The 21,123-nt window shown below is 40.8% G+C and overlaps 1 protein-coding gene across 1 annotated transcript; it reads left to right on the top strand.

The window, feature by feature from the left end:
• Positions 1-326: 326 nt before the first annotated feature.
• Positions 327-13,235, top strand: arl3l2 (ADP ribosylation factor like GTPase 3, like 2). The gene is made up of 6 exons (XM_067456695.1): positions 327-466; positions 6,184-6,327; positions 9,076-9,192; positions 9,309-9,359; positions 12,711-12,896; positions 13,048-13,235. Exons 1-6 carry the CDS (start codon positions 449-451, stop codon positions 13,090-13,092), a joined length of 561 nt encoding a protein of 186 aa, XP_067312796.1. The 5' UTR covers positions 327-448; the 3' UTR covers positions 13,093-13,235.
• The last annotated feature ends 7,888 nt before the right edge of the window (positions 13,236-21,123 follow it).

Raw genomic sequence — 21,123 nt, 5'->3', positions numbered from 1 at the left:
GACAAAAGTCAGTTAGAATTGGACCCTACTCTAAAGTTTGACCTGTCTACATAAATTATAATATTATTTTTAAAAATGAATGAAAATACTCTGGTGAAAAAGTGTTAACCCAGTAGTAGTAGAACTGGTTGGCAGGGTTAGTAAGTTAGAGATAATTCTGTAAAGTCTCAGTGGGGGTGGGAGGGGGTGGGAGGGGGAGAGAGAGAGAGAGAGAGAGAGAGAGAGAGAGAGAGAGAGAGAGAGAGAGAGAGAGAGAGAGAGAGAGAGAGAGAGAGACTAATTCTGTCTTTCCTAATCCTTCATTCTGCACGTCTGCGCTCGCTCAACACAATAACTATTACACTCACAAACCCTTAAATATGGGAGAGGGATTGTCAGAACACACACATCCTTAAACCTGCAGAGATAACGGAGGAATGTAAGACAACAGGACGGGATAGGAGTCAAGATGGGCGAAGCTCCAAAGGTACGTTCATCACTTTCTCTCTGTCAGTATAAACCACACACAACCTTTGTGACCAGAACACCTAAAGTAAACTACTGCTAGTTCAGATCATTTTCACCAGGTTACAAAAGGCCACAGTGGTTTTGGAAGTGTATCAAGTGTATCAACCCATCAAAGTGTGAATGAAAAAATAAAGATTTACTGACATCAATGGTTCAATGAAGAACCTTTACCATCCAGGGAACCACAAAAGGTTCTTCGTATTATTTTAAATTACTGAACTGTTCACTGAAAGGTTCTTTGGGGAAGCAAAAATTCTTCTTCTGCCGGGGCGGCAGTGGCTCAGTGGTTCATGTAGGTTGTCTACAAACCGAAAGGTTGGTGGTTCAATCCCCGGTTCCACCTGACCAAGTGTCGAGGTGTCCATGAGCAAGACACCTAACCCCAAACCGCTCCCGACGAGCTGGATGGCGCCTTACATGGCTGACATCGCCGTCGGTGTATGAATGGGTGAATGTGAGGCAAAAATGTAAAGCGCTTTGGATAAAAGCGCTATATAAATGCAGTCCATTCTTCTAAGCCATCATGTGAAAACCGCCTTATTTTTTTTAAACGTGCGAGTACGTTTGGATACATCATCTGCCAAATACATAAATATAAAGACAGAATATGTTGAATCATCTGGATTAATTCTGTGTGCTTTAGGTTTGAGTACAATTTAGTGTTCTGGGACGATTAGCATTGTCTTATATAACAATCAGAGATGGGTCACATGACCCAGATAAATCTCATTACTCTAAGCCTTAACCACATGAATGGGGTTTGTGTTGTACTCTCAGAGTCTGAATGTCCAATGACACTGTCTTAAATACACACTTTATGTTCTAGTGTAAATTTGTTAATTCTATTTGCTTTATCAGGTCACCTCAGAACGAGGGTTATAATCTGTGCATACTAGTTTACTTACTGCTTAAAGAAGAAGATAGTATTATTGCAAAGGCAGCTTCAATATTACAGATTAGGGATTTGATCAACCATTTTAGTAGGCTATTGATTTTCTATTACATTTTTTATTCATATTTTGAATTCGTTTTTTATATTTTTATTAAATGTTTTCATAATTTCGTTGTGTGTACTTTTTCAGTTTTAGTTATTTGGTTCCACTTTATATTATGTGGCCTTAACTACTATGTACTAACATTTTAATTACTTATTGTGTACCTATATGTTTTTACATTGTACTTACATTTTAAAAAATACCTGCATGTAATTACGTCTATAATTAATTTCTGTAGCTACATTCGTAATTACACAGTTGGCACTTCCCTTACACCTAACCTACCCTTAAACTGACCCACACCACCACACCTGACCCTAACTCTACCCTTAAACTGACCCACACCACCACACCTGTCCCTAACTCTACCCTTAATCTGACCCACACCACCACACCTGTCCCTAACTCTACCCTTAAACTGACCCACACCACCACACCTGACCCTAACTCTACCCTTAAACTGACCCACACCACCACACCTGACCCTAACTCTACCCTTAGACTGACCCACACCACCACACCTGACCCTAACTCTACCCTTAAACTGACCCACACCACCACACCTGACCCTAACTCTACCCTTAAACTGACCCACACCACCACACCTGACCCTAACTCTACCCTTAGACTGACCCACACCACCACACCTGTCCCTAACTCTACCCTTAAACTGACCCACACCACCACACCTGTCCCTAACTCTACCCTTAAACTGACCCACACCACCACACCTGTCCCTAACTCTACCCTTAAACTGACCCACACCACCACACCTGTCCCTAACTCTACCCTTAAACTGACCCACACCACCACACCTGACCCTAACTCTACCCTTAAACTGACCCACACCACCACACCTGACCCTAACTCTACCCTTAAACTGACCCACACCACCACACCTGTCCCTAACTCTACCCTTAAACTGACCCACACCACCACACCTGACCCTAACTCTACCCTTAAACTGACCCACACCACCACACCTGTCCATAACTCTACCCTTAAACTGACCCACACCACCACACCTGTCCCTAACTCTACCCTTAAACTGACCCACACCACCACACCTGTCCCTAACTCTACCCTTAAACTGACCCACACCACCACACCTGTCCCTAACTCTACCCTTAAACTGACCCACACCACCACACCTGTCTCTAACTCTACCCTTAAACTGATCCACACCACCACACCTGTCCCTAACTCTACCCTTAAACTGACCGACACCATCACACCTGACCCTAACTCTACCCTTAAACTGACCCACACCACCACACCTGTCTCTAACTCTACCCTTAAACTGACCCACACCACCACACCTGACCCTAACTCTACCCTTAAACTGACCCACACCACCACACCTGAGCCTAACTCTACCATTAAACTGACCCACACCACCACACCTGTCCCTAACTCTACCCTTAAACTGACCCACACCACCACACCTGTCCCTAACTCTACCCTTAAACTGACCCACACCACCACACCTGACCCTAACTCTACCCTTAAACTGACCCACACCACCACACCTGTCCCTAACTCTACCCTTAAACTGACCCACACCACCACACCTGTCCCTAACTCTACCCTTAAACTGACCCACACCACCACACCTGACCCTAACTCTACCCTTAAACTGACCCACACCACCACACCTGTCCCTAACTCTACCCTTAAACTGACCCACACCACCACACCTGACCCTAACTCTACCCTTAAACTGACCCACACCACCACACCTGTCCCTAACTCTACCCTTAAACTGACCCACACCACCACACCTGTCCCTAACTCTACCCTTAAACTGACCCACACCACCACACCTGTCCCTAACTCTACCCTTAAACTGACCCACACCACCACACCTGACCCTAACTCTACCCTTAAACTGACCCACACCACCACACCTGTCCCTAACTCTACCCTTAAACTGACCCACACCACCACACCTGACCCTAACTCTACCCTTAAACTGACCCACACCACCACACCTGACCCTAACTCTACCCTTAAACTGACCCACACCACCACACCTGTCTCTAACTCTACCCTTAAACTGACCCACACCACCACACCTGACCCTAACTCTACCCTTAAACTGACCCACACCACCACACCTGACCCTAACTCTACCCTTAAACTGACCCACACCACCACACCTGACCCTAACTCTACCCTTAAACTGACCCACACCACCACACCTGACCCTAACTCTACCCTTAAACTGACCCACACCACCACACCAGTCCCTAACTCTACCCTTAAACTGACCCACACCACCACACCTGACCCTAACTCTACCCTTAAACTGACCCACACCACCACACCTGACCCTAACTCTACCCTTAAACTGACCCACACCACCACACCTGTCCTTAACTCTACCCTTAAACTGACCCACACCACCACACCTGTCCCTAACTCTACCCTTAAACTGACCCACACCACCACACCTGTCCCTAACTCTACCCTTAAACTGACCCACACCACCACACCTGACCCTAACTCTACCCTTAAACTGACCCACACCACCACACCTGACCCTAACTCTACCCTTAAACTGACCCACACCACCACACCTGTCCCTAACTCTACCCTTAAACTGACCCACACCACCACACCTGTCCCTAACTCTACCCTTAAACTGACCCACACCACCACACCTGTCCCTAACTCTACCCTTAAACTGACCCACACCACCACACCTGTCCCTAACTCTACCCATAAACTGACCCACACCACCACACCTGTCCCTAACTCTACCCTTAAACTGACCCACACCACCACACCTGTCCCTAACTCTACCCTTAAACTGACCCACACCACCACACCTGTCCCTAACTCTACCCTTAAACTGACCCACACCACCACACCTGTCCCTAACTCTACCCTTAAACTGACCCACACCACCACACCTGACCCTAACTCTACCCTTAAACTGACCCACACCACCACACCTGTCCCTAACTCTACCCTTAAACTGACCCACACCACCACACCTGTCCCTAACCCTACCCTTAAACTGACCCACACCACCACACCTGTCCCTAACTCTACCCTTAAACTGACCCACACCACCACACCTGTCCCTAACTCTACCCTTAAACTGACCCACACCACCACACCTGTCCCTAACTCTACCCTTATCCCACCTCAATATCAGCAAATGTGCTTTGCAGTACAATTTGAACACAGTAAGTACATTGTACTTATTTTTTGATGTAAGTAGTACTTAAGGCCAACTAATATAAAGTGGGGACAGTTATGTTAGTAGGCAACAATCAAGTTAAACTAAATTCAAATATGAGAAATGATGCCTTATAAGATAATAATAATAATAATTTTTATTTATAACGCACTTTTCATTCCGAATAATCTAAAATAAGCTTTTCATATATATTTTATTTTACTGATAAAGTTTATTTTACTGTTTTTTTCCAGTTTTATTTTATTTTTAGCTAACAAATTTTTTTTGTAATGGTTTTATTTTTAGTTTAGTATAATAATCATGGAATAAACCTCTAAAACAAGAATTCCTCAAATACATTTTGTCTCTTTTTTGATACTTTTGGTATCAGATTTATGTTTTGCCTGGCAAATACTAAAACCAGTAAAACATCTTGCTCTGACACCGAGGGCCCTATTTTAATGATCTGAGCTCTTGGTGCTAAGTGGTCTGAATACACTTTTGCTTGTTTAACAACTCAAAAAAACTGCCGGCACACCCGGCACATGGTCTAAAATGGTTGTCCCTCGTCTCTTATTGAGTCATGTGTGTGTTTTGGACATAATGTGCAATAAACCAATCAGAGTCTCATCTCCCTTTCCCTTTAAAAGCCAGTTGAGCTCACACTATGGAGGGTTCACTATTTACATGAGGAGAGACTGAACACTTCTCCAGCAGAATCATTTATTTTAATATTTAAAATGTGTGTGTGCTTCCAGCATCCCTGTGTGTGTGATAAGCAGAGTGTATGCACCTTGTGCACCACCTATAGGCTCATATTACTAACACACCCTTTCAATAACACATTAAATACGGCACTGTTGACTTTAGAGCAGGTGTGTGTTGGTCAATGGTCAGTGGTTTTCAGTTCCTAACAATAGCAACTCTCCAACAATGCTCCTGAACACACCTGGTTTAGACCAGACGCCCATGGGGGAACACACACACACACACACACACACACACACACACACACTTACACACAGAGATGGGGGAACAGATGAGCTAGTGCATTTGATATTTAAACAACAAGGAGCTGGACGTAAACATGAGAACTGTGCCAGGGCTGAAACTAACAAAACACACTTGTGTCAAGCCTGGCGTCGCATTGCGCTGGATGTATGACAGGGCCCTTTAACCATACTAACAATTTTTGGTTAACAAGCAGTAATAACAAGCAGCATTTATGAAGCTAAAATGGTAATGCGTGGCACTAGCAATGCCAAGGTCATGGGTTTGATTCCCAGGAAATGCACGAACTGATAAATGTAAATCTTGAACGCTATGTAAGTCGTGTTAGGTAAAAGCATACATGTGAATGATCCTAGAAACATCTAGTTAGAAATATCTCCTGATCCTGTTCCCCCTCTTTTCTCTTTTCTAGAATCATACCAATAAAAAAGACCAACTTTTGACTATAATGTGGCAAATGATGTGAGTGTTTGTGCTCCTCAGGGTTTGCTGTCGGTAATGCAGAAGCTGAAGGGATCCACAGAGCTTGAGATCAGATTAGTTCTGTTGGGTCTGGACAACGCTGGTAAAACCACACTGCTCAAGTGTCTCGCCTCGGAGGACGTGAGCACCATCACACCAACACAGGTGCGTCTAAACGCATACAGATCATTCCTGCTCAAACGGCCAACATAAACCAGCATGTTTGGGCAGGTTTAGTCTCCTGGTCCAGTTTGCAGCTCACTAAGAACTGCTCAATAAGACAGGAAGAAATTCAGGACTCATTTATCAAGTGCCATTTTAGCCTTAAGTCCTGAGAATTCATTACAATCACTCCTACTTTCAAACTTAAATATAAAAGCAAGTTATCAGATTTCTTAAAGCTAAGAATCCCTCTTACTCCCTCAGTTATTTAAGACAGCTCGAGAGGTCTCTCTAGTGGTGTGGAGTTGCCAGTAGGGGCTTGTGATGGCACTGAGGAGACAGAGATGTGTGTGAATCTTTCAGAAGAGGACAAATGTTTTTGAAATGTGTGACAATGGGCAGTTAATCAAACGGTATCGTTTGGACAGAGCAGGCATCATCTTTTTCAGCACTGGTTAATGTTGGGCTTTATAAAAATTAAAATTAAAATCTGCTGTTCAACTAATTCAGCAAGCAGTAGCACTTCTTCCTCCTGCTGGGTCAGTTTTCTTTTGGAATCAATGGTGGGTGATTATATAAAAAATCTAGGCCATAGGCAGGTCAGTTAACAGCACACCAGTTTAAAGTTTCTAAGACATGGTGTAAAACATGATCATCTTTCATGTCCAATGTGTATATCATGATGTATTCTCTTGAAAATTCATTATTGTCAAATGTGTGTTGAATGTAACTCCTCATAGGAATTTCACCATTCAATGTGAATTAATCTGAGAATATTCATAAATAAGGAAATCTATTCAGTGATTGGCTCATGCCTATGACATCATCCAAGACGCTGAAAGGACGGCTATTGCTTATTGGGTTTAAACAAAATTTCTCTTAATTTTACTGGAAGAACGTTTGTTCATAACTTTGAGATAACTTTGCCAGAAGTTTCCTGTAAGCTGGTTTATTAGCATACAACATCTTCAAGACAAATGAAAGCTTTAAAAAAAATTCCCAAGATGATTTTTCCCAAGGGAAAATATCTGGAGCTTTACCTCAGACCTTATTTCAGCCATTTAAACAAAACACTTTACTTCAGGACGATTGAACCAGAAGTGCTAAAATGCAATCCGTTTCTGTTTTGGCACATAAAAACATGTCATCCCTGGAAAACTCTAATAACTTTCACTGTTAAAAATAACGCTTCCAGAAGGGGGTTTTCACAGTCATGCCATAGAAGAACCATATTTGGTTCCCCAAAGAACCTTTCAGTCAACAGTTAATAAAAGAACCATTTTCAAGACAATTTTTGAACCTTTTGTATAATAGAAAGGTTTCATGAAATGTGTAGACTGAAGTTGGCCTACTCTCATTATTTTACCTAGTATTGAATGAAAAATAGGTATATTTATAAACAGATATAAACCCTTCTCTGGCGCGATGACTCCGATCCTTCAAATATTCATATTTTTGTGTCATCGGCATGTCATCTTCAGTAAACCCGTCTCTGCCGGGATGCCTCGAACTGTCGAATATTCCGATCTAATATGATTTCTTGCCGGAATAATAATCATACACTGTGTGTTAATAGGCCGGAAGAGAGCTGGCACCCCGACTGAGTCTGGTTTCTGCCAAGGTTTATTTTCCTCCATCATGCCCTGATGGAGTTTTGGTTCCTTACCACTGTCGCCTTTGGCTTGGCTTGCTCAGTTGGCAACACTAAAATATTGATCTAAGTTTTTAACTAAATAAACAAATAAAATTAAAATAAAATAGCTTTCTCCAGAACGACTGTACAGCCGAATCAAATTCTGTTGCATTATTTTCCTGTTTAACACTGTGAAGCTGCTTTGAAACAATCGTCATTAAAAGCGCTAGCTGACTTCACTTGACTATATATTTATTACACAGCTCTGTGAAATACTTGATTCTGATTGGTCAATCGCGCATTCCAGCGGTACGTTATTTCCAGATAACACACCGCTCATACTACGAGTTATCTTGACCGGTTCTACTTCTATGCTTAACGCTGGCGCCATCTTGTGGCTTAAGCAGCCGTGGGTTACAATGGAAGACTTCAAGGCAGTTTTCCTTTATAACGTTTTAAATATGGATATTTTTCTTACACAAACGCATCGATTCGAATCAGAAGGCTCTATTAACCCATCGGAGTCATGTGTTTCAACATTTAGCAAATCTTCAGCAATAGATAAAGGCTTAAAGCAGTCTGGAACTGTTTTTCTTCGCGGAAGCTTTGCGTAAGAGCTAATAAAATATTTAAATCTCAAGACAATTTTGTGTCTAATAATTATTTATTTGAGACTAGTATTCGTTGTAATAAGCAGGATAATGTCCACCCAGCCGGTTGTTATCTCAGAATAAACCCCTTCAGAGTGATGCTCCGCTTCGCGTTGGGGTCCTGATCACTCTGGCGGGGTTTATTCTGCGGTAACAACCAGCTGGGTGGACATTATCCCTTACTTATAATCAGCATTTCTCACAGGTCTTATTTTATTTTTATTTTTTACTAAACTCATTCCACTGCATTGTGGGATTATTTTAAAGAATACATATGATGCTAGCTCAGATTTTGGACCAGCCTTCATGTCGATGCCTATAAATGCTGCCTATGAAGGCAACTCGCTAGGTTTTGGAACAGGGCCTGTTGGAACATGAAGAGCCTGTTATATCAAATTACATATTCTTTGATTTGCAAATGAAGTTATTTTTGGGTGTTGTTGTTGTTGACCAGTAAGATGTTTTCAGGGCTTTAACATCAAGAGCGTGGCATCTCATGGGATGAAACTGAACGTGTGGGACATCGGCGGACAGAGAAAGATCCGTCCTTTCTGGAAAAAATACCTAGAAAACACAGATTTATTGGTGAGAAATTATTATTTTAGAAAGACTGCACAATACTACAAAGAAATACATTAGTTATATGTGTCAAATGTTGCTACTTGCTAACTAACTAGCCTTGTTTGTTGCTTCATCTGTAGGTTTATGTCATTGACAGCGCTGACAAGAAGCGCTTTGAGGAAACAGGATTGGTAAGAAAGAAAATTAAATGCAAATACAATCCCTAGATTCTTCCAGGGACAAACCCTGTTTGTTGTTTTTTCCTTGTATGTTAGCGGTGAGCTGTGTTAAATTACACAGTAACACGTGGGAAAACACACAGTGGAGTCCACAAGTCTTTACTGAAAAGACTTTACTAAAATCTGGGATTTCTGTCATTTGACTCACATGATACTAAAATAATGCAATAAATATTAATTTCATGTGACAGAAATCTATAATGTGCATAACTGATAAGAAAAAACTAAGATGATTAGCATGAATAACATGATTGAATTTAAAAACCATTTAAAAACCATCAAATGTGAAGTGTCAGACAGGGAGTTTTGGAAGTTTTGAGTTTTGGTTTACTTCCATAAACGGTATTTCACTATAACATGACATCCATTACTGTTTTTCTCTGCATAGTAAGGGGACAACAGATAATAACATAATCACATACATAATATGTAAAATTATCTGATATGTGATAACATAAATTTCATATTACCGTATTATCAATGTCATTTTTTTGTTGTTGTTTAATATTTAGTGGAAATCCTGCTTCAGTGCCATTCAAAGGTTTGGGTGAATTAGATTAAAAAGAGAAATGCATGGATGTATTACATTTATCAAAAAATGACAGTAAAGACATTTATAATGTTACAAACTATTTTTATAGTTTGCAAGATGTTAGCAAGATGTAAGCAGCAGATCCTTTAAGCCCTGTAAGTTGTGAGGTGGGGCCTCCATGGATCAGACTTGTTTGTTCAGCTCATCCCACAGATGCTCGATTGGATTGAGATCTGGGGAATTTGGAGGCCGAGTCAACACCTCAAACTCGTTGTTGTGCTCCTCAAACCATTCCTGAAGCATTTGTGCTTTGTGTCAGGAGCATTATCCTAATGGAAGAGCCACAGCCACCAGAATACCGTTTCCATGAAAGTGTCACGTTCAACACAAAGGAAAACTGGTGTGAGGACTCAAGTGCAGTAAAGAGGATAATTTATTATGACAAAATAAAACAAACTCAAAACAAAACCCACGAGGGGAATAATAAAATACAAACTTAAACCAACAGAGATCACAGGGAACCAGGAGACGTAGACAATACAACAATCCGACAAAAACAAGTAGCTTATAAAAGGGAACAGATGAGGCAGGGAACGAGGGAACACAGGTGGGGCAAATGAAACCAATAATGAGATAACAAGGGGGGAGGGATCAAACAAAGACAGAAGCACAAAGGCCATACTAACAAAACCCACGTGCACATAAGACAGGATAGGCATGTGACAGAAAGGCGGAACATGGTCTCAGCAATGCTTAGGTAGGTGGAGCGTGTCAAAGTAACATCCACATGGATGGAGGACCCAAGGTTTCCCAGCAGAACATTGCCCAAAGCATCACACTGCCTCCGCTTTCAGTGGTGGACAGGGGTCATTATCGGCAACCTGACTGGTCCATGCAGCCCCACACACAACAAACTGAGATGCTCTGTGTATTCTGACACCTTTCTATCAGAACCAGCATTAACTTCTGGAGCAGTTTGAGCTCCAGTAGCTCGTCTGTTTGATCAGACCACACGGGCCAGCCTTCGCTCCCCACGTGCATCAATGAGCCTTGGCCGCCCATGACCCTGTGGCCGGTTCTCCACTGTTCCTCTTGGAGCACTTTTGATAGATACTGACCACTGCAGACCGGGAACAGCCCACAAGAGCTGCAGTTTTGGAGATCCTCTGACCCAGTCGTAATGAAGAGATAATCAATGTTATTTACTTCAACTGTCACTGACAGGTGTCATAATGTTATGCCTGATCGGTGTATATTCAATTTAGAAAACAGAATAGAAACATTTTACTTTTGGAGCCCACTGGATTATAGCAATCTGTATTCAATGTCTGCATGAACCAGAAGCTGCGATAGTCTTTTCTTTCCTATTGTGACTTACACTATTTTAGCAAAGTTTTAGGATGTCTTCCTTTGCATGCTCATGAACTGTAATGACATCTCATTCTTAATCTATAGGGTTCAACTCCTTTAGGTTTAGGAGTGTGTTTATGGGGATTTTTGACCATTCTTCTAGAAGCTCATTTGTGAGGTCAGGCACTGATGTTGGACGAGAAGGCCTGGCTCTCAGTCTCCGCTCTAATTCATCCCAAACTCGCTCATCCATGTCTTTATGGACTGACGCTTTGTGCACTGGTGTGCGATTATGTTAGAACAGGAAGGGGCTATCCCTAAACTGTTCCCAAAAAGTTGGGAACATGAAATTGTCCAAAATGTCTTGGTATGCATTAAGAGTTCCTTTCATTGGAACTAAGGGGCCAAGCCCAACACCTGAAAAAAACACACACACCGTAATCCCCCCTCCACCAAGCTTTAAACTTGGCACAATGCATTTAGGCAAGTACCGTTCTCCTGGCAACCGCTAAACCAAAACTCATTCATGGGATTACCAGACAGAGAAGCGTGATTGGTCGCTCAGAGAACACGTCTCACTGCTCTAGAGTCCAGTGGCGGCTGCTTTACTCCACTGGATCCCACGCTCTGCATTGCTCTTGGTGATGTAAGGCTTGGATGAGCTGCTCGGCCATGGAAACCCATTCATGAAGCTCTCCACACTGTTCTTGAGCTTATCTGAAGGACACACAAAGTTCTTGAGGTCTGGAATGATTGGCTCTGCAGAAAGTTGGTGACTTCTGCACACTGTGACATTAAAAATAAAACTGCGCATGTGCTGACCCAACTCTGTGATTTTACTTGGCCTACCGCTTCGTGGCTGAGTTGCTGTTGTTCCCAATCGCTTCCCCTTTGTTATAACACAACTAACAGTTGAGTGTGGAATATTTAGTATTGAGGAAATTTCCCGACTCGATGGAAACCTATCACGGCCCCACGCTTGAGTTCACTGAGCTCCTGAGAGCGACCCATTCTTTCACTAATGTGTGTAGAAGCGTCTGCAGGCCTAGTGCTTGATTTATACACCTGTGGCCATGAAGAGATTGAACACCTGAACTCAGTGATTTGGAGGAGTGTCCCAATACTTTTGTAAAGATAGTGTAAATCCGAGTGAAAGCGCTCAGAACAAAAACAAATGTGGGGCGGGGCTTGATTTAGTCTGTGGGAAATTGATTGGATGGCTGTGGTCTGCTATTGGTGGATCTCATGTGAGTGACAGGTTGCCCCGCCCTCGTCATCAGAGAAGCGATGAAGAGGAAGAGGAAGATATTCTGACTCAAGATTACCAGGAACATGAATTTAAAAAATAATGATGTGCACAGATAAAGCATTTATAATTCATACAATTTGACTTAAATAGCATGCTATGTGTACATGTGTAGGAACTGTCAGAGCTGATAGACGAGGAAAACCTTGCGGGCGTTCCCATCCTCATCTTTGCCAATAAACAGGATTTAAATACGGCATCTCCGGCCAGTGAGATCGCCGAGGGATTGAACCTGCACACATACAGAGACCGAGTCTGGCAGATCCAGGCCTGTTCGGCGGTCACAGGAGAGGGTGTACAGGTGAGGGACAGCAGGGGGTGCTAAAGCCTCACATATAAACTACTAGAAAATACACCTAGACTGTCCCTAATTACAGCAGTTTGAGGGGTAAGAACAGATTACCAGGAGCAGCCATCACATAAACCTTCTTCCATTTTATCTGTATTTTCAGGACGGTATGAATTGGATCTGCAACAACCTCATCAGGAAGAAATGAACTTTTCTGATCCGTACAGCATTTGCACTGCAAAAAAATCTTCTTAATCAGTTTTGTCCCATTTTCCAGAACAAATATCTAAATATTCTAAAACAGAGATATATTTACTTGAGTTACTTAATGACCGAAGGAGGATATTAGGTTTTGTTGATTTTGTGGAAAACATGATAAAAAAAATACTGAATAATTATTATTTTATTTATTTATTTATTTTTGCAGCGCAATAACCACACATGATGATTTGCATAAACTCAGTACAATAAGGACAAAGGTGTTCATATTTAACTTTAAATATAACTGTTTCTATTTTTGTAAGGAGGTAATTGATTTTATTTTAAAATGTTTGCCATTACACTGTAAAAAAAAACTATCTTGCTTGTCTTTCTGTTAAAAATATCAATCAAATGATTACACCAACATAGATTTCCTTTAGAAACAAATGACTTAAGACATTGTCTTATCTTCTGAAAGAAAGCATACAAATGGCTTGAAACAAGTTGTGAGTAGTCTCCATTTTGTATGTGATTTCACGATTTCCCCCATTACAGATTCCACATTACTGTCTGACTGTATGAATTTCAGAATTAAAGACTGATTTGTATCTTTAGAAAAGAGATTAGATGTGTCATCCATCTATAGACAGACACAAACAATAACTCCATACTACTTTATTTTGTTTCAGATATTTTGTTTTCATTTTGTTTCAAATGAATCATAACTGTATCATCACATTGCGCTGTACTTTCAAACTGGCTGTTAAATTTCAGTTACTCATCAGAGATGATTTGGTCTTGTGTCTGTTTTTTTTTTTTTTTTTTTTTTTTTTGAAGGAATAGTAAATTAATAATGTTACACAAAGTAACTTACTATTACATATTTAATAAACACATATTTAATTACTACATTAGCAATTTCTCAGCAGTTCCGGACGCATCCGTAGACTGGCTCCCTCTGTCAAAATCAAGGAAGCAAGGGTCTGTCCATATAAACTTCCCTTGTCCACTTCACAGTGTGGAACGCACTTCAAAATGGCGGCGGGGATTCCCCCGAGGGGAAGTGCTTAGAGAAGTGGAACGCAGCAATAAACCATAGAATAAACCACCACAGCAGTGTCAGCCATTTTCTGATGAAATGAAAGCTTTAGCATAAGTTCTGCTGGGAAGACTTAATTGTTACGTCACTTCAACTTCTATCTATCGAATCACATTCTAATACTTGGGTATAAAAGATCGGTACTTACTCATGTTTGAGTTCACAGATACTGACGCCCCAATTCACCGCCATCCTCCCCACCACCTCCAAGTCCAATCCTTCCCTACTCCACCCCACCACCACCAGGATGGTCCCTTCCATACCACACGAGGGGGTCGGCTGCGCCTCTGCCTTCGTCTTCAGGCAGGATATGCAGAGTCCGGACCCTCTGATTGCGAGCTACGGACGGGGCCTATGCCAAAGTACTTTATTGCTTGCTGGGTTGTTAATAAATGGATAATTGTCACAGTATTTATTCTCCCGAGTCTTTCAGAACTACGGGGAGAGGTTATCTTCACACTTCTAGAGTTCTCCAAATGGTTGGAGTGTGGTGTCAAAACAGTGATCTGGTGGGAAACATTCAGCCAAAGGGATGGCCAAAGCAAAGGGTTGAGAAACGCAAAAGACAATGGAGCAGGCAGTCTCGCCCGGAGTAGTACTTCCTCTATATACTGTCAAACTGGCTACTTCAGCAGAGAACCAGGTGAGAAGTAAAGCCTATTGTTCCTACTGTGAGAATACAGACCATTCCCTTAGTGCCTCAACTTTCAGCAGCTCATGACTTAACAAGTAAAACACTGGATTTAAACAAACAAGCGCTGTTGGAAGTGTGGGAGGACACATTTGGCTGCAGAGTGCAATCTGGAGAAACCCTGCAGCCAATGTAAAGGTAAACATTTGCTTATACTCCATGACATCAATTACAAGTCTGTCAAAGATACCGCACCAGCATAAAGTTCCACCGCTGAAACGTCATATAGTTATCCTACAACCCATCAGAAACCCTCATGTCTACAAAGCTCAACAGATTCATTCAGCATACACACACAACCACACAAGAACACACATATCAAGAAAGCTTTCCTGGCTGACCAGCTGGGATTATCTCACCAATCCAACCCCATAGAGTAGAGCTGCTCTATCTATCTATCTATCTATCTATCTATCTATCTATCTATCTATCTATCTATCTATCTATCTATCTATCTATCTATCTATCTATCTATCTATCTATCTATCTATCTATCTATCTATCTATCTATCTATCTATCTATCTATCTATCTATACCTATCTATCTATCTATCTATCTATCTATCTATCTATCTATCTATCTATCTATCTATCTATCTATCTATCTATCTATCTATCTATCTATCTATCTATCTATCTACACTGAAAAAATATATATATATCTTAAGTAAAATGTACACAGTCTATTCATGTAATAACTTAACTGAGAAAAAAGAGTAAATTTGATCATATATTTACAAATAATATTTAATGTTTTATAGTCACAGCACATTCACCTAAAATATTAAGTAAATTTTAATCTGAAAAGCAAAGTGCATTTGAAAATGCGCACAGATTTTTCGCAAAGATCCCACTTGTTCAGTGGTGGCAGAGACGGTCATTTTGGGATGTTGCTTTTATGTGGCTGATTTATTCTCAATAAGTTTTAACTTTTCACTGAACGTGAGTTTTAATCACAATAACGGTAGCCAACGCTACATAAGTTCTTATTGAGAATTAATAGAGTTTTTTTATGTCACCATTATGGCGATTAGTGTTTTCTTTAGTTGGGCAGTTTGGCGACTTTTTAATGTTAGTGTTTGTCTCACTGCTGTGACTGAGTTTGCTATGGCAAGAAAAGCAGAGAAAACACAATCAGATGCTTTTGGCCGCTTGATGATCAGAATATAATCATTGTGTAGTGGCTTAATTCACCAATCTTATACGTGAATATGAGCAATATACTATTAACCTTGTTTTATTCTAGAAAAGATCCAGCACAGTTTTAACCAGAAAAGTTGAATACGTTTTATAACAGACTGTACACTAAGCACTTTGAACACCTGCAAGCTTTTCTCACACACAGATATCAAGATTCAGCCTAAGAATCTCAACAATGGTGACATGCTTCATGCCACAATGCATTCTGGGTGCATCATGCAAAACTAAGAAATATCAGCAATATTCACTTGGGTTTGTAATTGGATGCAATGGTAATCTGAGTGAAAGTTACAATCTTTAGATGATTATTGCCAGTGCAATTTACTTGTGTATTTTACATAAAAAATAAGTGGTTCTAGTAAGTAAATATTACTTAGAATAGCCCGAGTAAAGATTACAAGCACTTTCTGTGTGGAAAAAGTTTCCTAGCTTTTTTAAAGTAAATGTCACTCCAAATTTTTTTCAGTGTATCTATCTATCTATCTATCTATCTATCTATCTATCTATCTATCTATCTATCTATCTATCTATCTATCTATCTATCTATCTATCTATCTATCTATCTATCTATCTATCTATATATATATATATATCCGTCCATCCGTCCGTCCGTCCGTCCGTCCGTCCATCTCGGGTTGGTCGGTCGGTCTGTCTGTCTGTCTGTCTGTCTGTCTGTCTGTCTGTCTATCTGTCTGTCTGTCTGTCTGTCTGTCTGTCTGTCTGTCTGTCTATCTGTCTGTCTGTCTGTCTGTCTGTCTGTCTGTCTGTCTGTCTGTCTATCTGTCTGTCTGTCTGTCTGTCTGTCTGTCTGTCTGTCTGTCTGTCTGTATAGGTTTGATTGAATATGAGAACCCATGAACACACTTATGAATCTCATCTCATAAAATGAATGGAGGGACACACACTTCATGAGATGTAATAGCAGAGAGAGACTTGTGTTTATGTAAATGTTTTAATCTATCCACTCATCTTTGTTGAGTTGGCAACACACTCTGACGTTCATCACGTTCAAGCTCTCATCCACTCAGTGAGCGTCTCTATGGCAACATCCTCCCTCCGCTCTCTCTATCCTTTCTTCATTTCTTTGTTTCTTTCGTCCTGTCACATAGAAGTGAGCAGGTTCTGTAATGCAAACACAAGTGGACCGATCTCCAGAGGAGACACATGTCTACAGATATGAACTGACAGCAGTCGCAGTGGACCGGGTGAGTCTCTTCAACTGTGTCTCACTGTGTCAACTTTTGGTTATGAGAGACCAAGTGTTGGATAGAAAACAAGATTATGCATAATATTTCTTACAAAGAAATTCTATGCATCCTCTTTTTTGACTGAGCCATCAGACTACTGGTAGGTCAAACTTAAATTGAGATTAATAATCAAAATTGACATTTTCAATCCAATTATTGTCAGCGTACATTGTAAATGTAAATGTCTGTTTTGTATAGATCTCACATGATGAATGTGTTGCTGGTCATTACAATTTGTTACAAAGGGGGGGGGGGGTGTTCACATTTACATTTTCTGTTTCTAACTGAATCTGAAAAATAGATTCAAAGTTTCCATAAAAGATATTAAATACCGCATATTAGAATGATTTCTGAAGTAATGCCTGCTGAAAAGTCATGCCATCTGCCATCATATGAATAAATGAACACATTTTAAATAATACATTTCAATAGAAAACATTTATTTTAAAATAATTTATAAATATCCAGAACACATCCAGCTCATATTTCACTGGAGGAAAAATCATATTCTATTTCACATTCTGAAAATAAATTATTCTTAGATCGTTAATATCATATAATAATTCCATGATATTAAAAAAAATTGCTCAGAAATACATCATAAATATAGTATACAGTATTTTACTTTCTTTGATATTTCAGCAAACTGTAAACTGTTGTCTTGGGATTCAGTAAGATGTTTTTAAATGAGAGCATTATATCCTGTCTTCAGCAGGTTACTGATAATAACTTACCCATAATTCCCCTGGCCGCCATGGCACACCTCAGCTACAGCGGTGGGAACGTGACGTCTGCAGCGACCCCAACGTTCAGCCCTTCTGAGGACACACACATTCACACCATCCTCATCGTCATCATCTTCTGCATCGTGTGTTTCCTGCTCCTGGTGGCGTTCGTCTACACCTTCTGCTTCCACTGCTCACTGCAGACGCCACCCAAAGATGAGCGGCAAACCTCTGGGTGCAGCCTGGACCGAGAGGACGCCACCTTCAGGCGCAGCTCCTCCAGCCCCTCCGTGGGAAACACCATCTGAGAAAGAATAATAATAATAAATAATAACACACTTTTCATTCTGAAGAATTTCAAACTGGTCCTGGTAGAGACGACGCCTGAGATCAACCACAACCTGGACTAAAAATCTTATCATGTAACCTTAGTTTTGATTGGCTGTTCAAAAGTTTGGTGTCAGAAAAATTTCAGTAATAATTCAGTAAATAAAAAAGAAAGTAATAATTTTATTCAGCAAGCACAGTTTCTGCCAGGCTCATGTCAATTTTGAGTGTCTATAGAGTAGTGTTGATCCTTCATATCTCACAAGAGTCTCTAGTTTGATCATATTTATAAAAGACACTGCTCGTGGAGGCATGTAGTGGGCGGAGCTAAAGAGTCACAAACACACACACACACACACACATCATGGCATTATCCTTGGAAAACTCTCGATTCACTATACATTGGTGTTGTTCACAATATATGCACTTACATTCCGATTGCCAACAAAACACACACATGATGCAGTTTCACTCATCGCCTGCAGTCTCATGACCGGGAACACACACACACACACACTTGCTCCGGAAATACCAACTGCATCCACTGTTTCCCGCTGGGTTATTTTGGGAAGCTGAACAATTTGATTTAGGGATCTGTCCCTCATAACCAGAAACACACTTCTTTACTGACATTTTTAATTCCGTGGTCTAAAAAAATGACAGCGCTGCTGACAGATCCTGTAACCCAAATGAAGCTCGTTGATGGACACGCTCTCGCTCTGGTTAGTGTTTGTGTGTGTGTGTGTGTTTGTGTGTTTATCCCGGAGAAGTGCCCATAAGCAGTTCCACCCTTTATGTCATCATACAGGGCCATACACCCACACACACACACACACGCAAAAAAAACTTTCCGTAACTTAGTCAAATCCTGAAGTGCAGATCCACATCAAGATGTTTGGTCTGGAAACTCACCATAGACAGCTCAATCTGAGGGGCGGATAAACGGTTGTCTTTCAAACTCCCTCTGCACGCGATAGGATAGCGCTACACCAACCAGAGCAATGAAGGTGAAGCGGAGCTAGCTGACAGATTAAACTTTCACCGTATCCGGTCGGCTCAACTCCGAACACATCTTCCCTTCTTAAGAATGACTTCAGTGCCGTTCTTTGTTCTTTTCTCAGAGAAAAGCTTAACTCCAAGTCTTCCAGAGTCGCGGTCAGAGCTGATTCGAAAGACCGCCGTTCACCAGTTTCTGTGTTTACTAGAAGCACGCAAACGCAACTCGGCCGTCGTCATTATGGCCCCGCCCACCGACTCTATACACGATGTGATTGGCCTGGCAAGAGTTTGGGGAATACAGCTCAGAAGGGTATTGAGAGTTGCTAGACGACACTTGCGGGCAGATTAGATTTGCTGCCGCTAGGGTGCGTCTAGATTTCTAGGCTAATCCTGAGGTGTATTTCACACAGAAATACTCCATCATACATCCAATATATTTTGGCCATGTTTATCATGAGAACTCTTTAACAGTTTAAATAGAAAAAATGCATGAAATAACATTAGACACCACCATGATCACAGGAATAAATTGCACTTTAATATATATTCACACAGAGAACATCTGTCTTAAATCATAACATTTTACTGTTTTTACTGTATTTTTGATCAAATAAATGCAGTCTTGTTGAGCAGAAGAGACTTCTTTAAGGAACCTTTAAAAATATATTGTAATTGTAGGCCTATTTGTATGCATGGAACACCTGAATGACATTTACTGTATATTATGTAGAGAGTGTTGTTGTAGCACACATGTGTGTCTTTTTATTTATTTATCTAGATACACTTTCCAAAACAAGTGTTTTTCTAGTGATTATTAACTAGTAACTATTTCTGGTTCCCCAAAATAGCTTTCAGTGAGCAGTTCTTAAAGGGATAGTTCACCCCAAAGTCTAGGTTCTGGTATTGATTCCTCACCCTCATGTTGTTCCCAAGCTGTAAGACTTCGTTCATCTTCAGAACTCAAATGAAGACATTTTTGATGCAATCTGAGAGCTCTCTGTCCCTCCATCCACTTTCAAGAAAGGTAGTAAAGACATCATTAAAGTAATCCCTGTGACCCTAGTGGATAACCTCAATAATATGAAGCTATGCAAGTGCTTTGAGCAACATCAACAAAATAAAAATAAATAATAATAATAATTTAATTTACACAATATGAATCTCCAACACATGCTCACGAGAGCAGCACGACGCAGTATGTCAACAAGCTTTGGAGATTATAAAATAAATGAAGTGATGGACAGCTAAATTATCCCGACAAGGATGTTGTGTGTACAGTTGTGTGTGCATTTATTGCAGTAAAGCAAAGCAGGCCGAAAGCTTGATGTATCAGCATTATATTGAATATTGTTTGGGTTTTTTCTACGCCAGCTCTATTTTTCTTGGTCTCATAACAGAAACTGGGATGATTATTTTCAGCATAAATAAGGCTAGACAACTATAAGACAGCAGAAGTGATGTGTGAAATGATTGAGCCTGATTGTAATGGACTGTGATGAACTGAAAGACAGTGATTAAACGAGTCACGCTGTCACTCGTGGTTTATTTTCACCTCACTTCGAGGAAACAGAACAGAAAAACAACACACACAAAAATACACACCATAACCTCAGACAGGCCAACTCTGAGAGAAAACCAAACGAATCTCGTGTCTCTGAACGGACGCTGAAGCGTAAGCTAGATCTCAGAAACTTTAAAGAGCTCAGTTGAGCTTTAAAAAGTGTGATCTGTGATGGTAAATGCACATTTT

The sequence above is a fragment of the Pseudorasbora parva genome, chromosome 11 (assembly GCF_024679245.1).
Source record: "Pseudorasbora parva isolate DD20220531a chromosome 11, ASM2467924v1, whole genome shotgun sequence".
NCBI lineage: Eukaryota > Metazoa > Chordata > Actinopteri > Cypriniformes > Gobionidae > Pseudorasbora > Pseudorasbora parva.
This window is presented reverse-complemented; position numbering and strand designations above follow the sequence as displayed.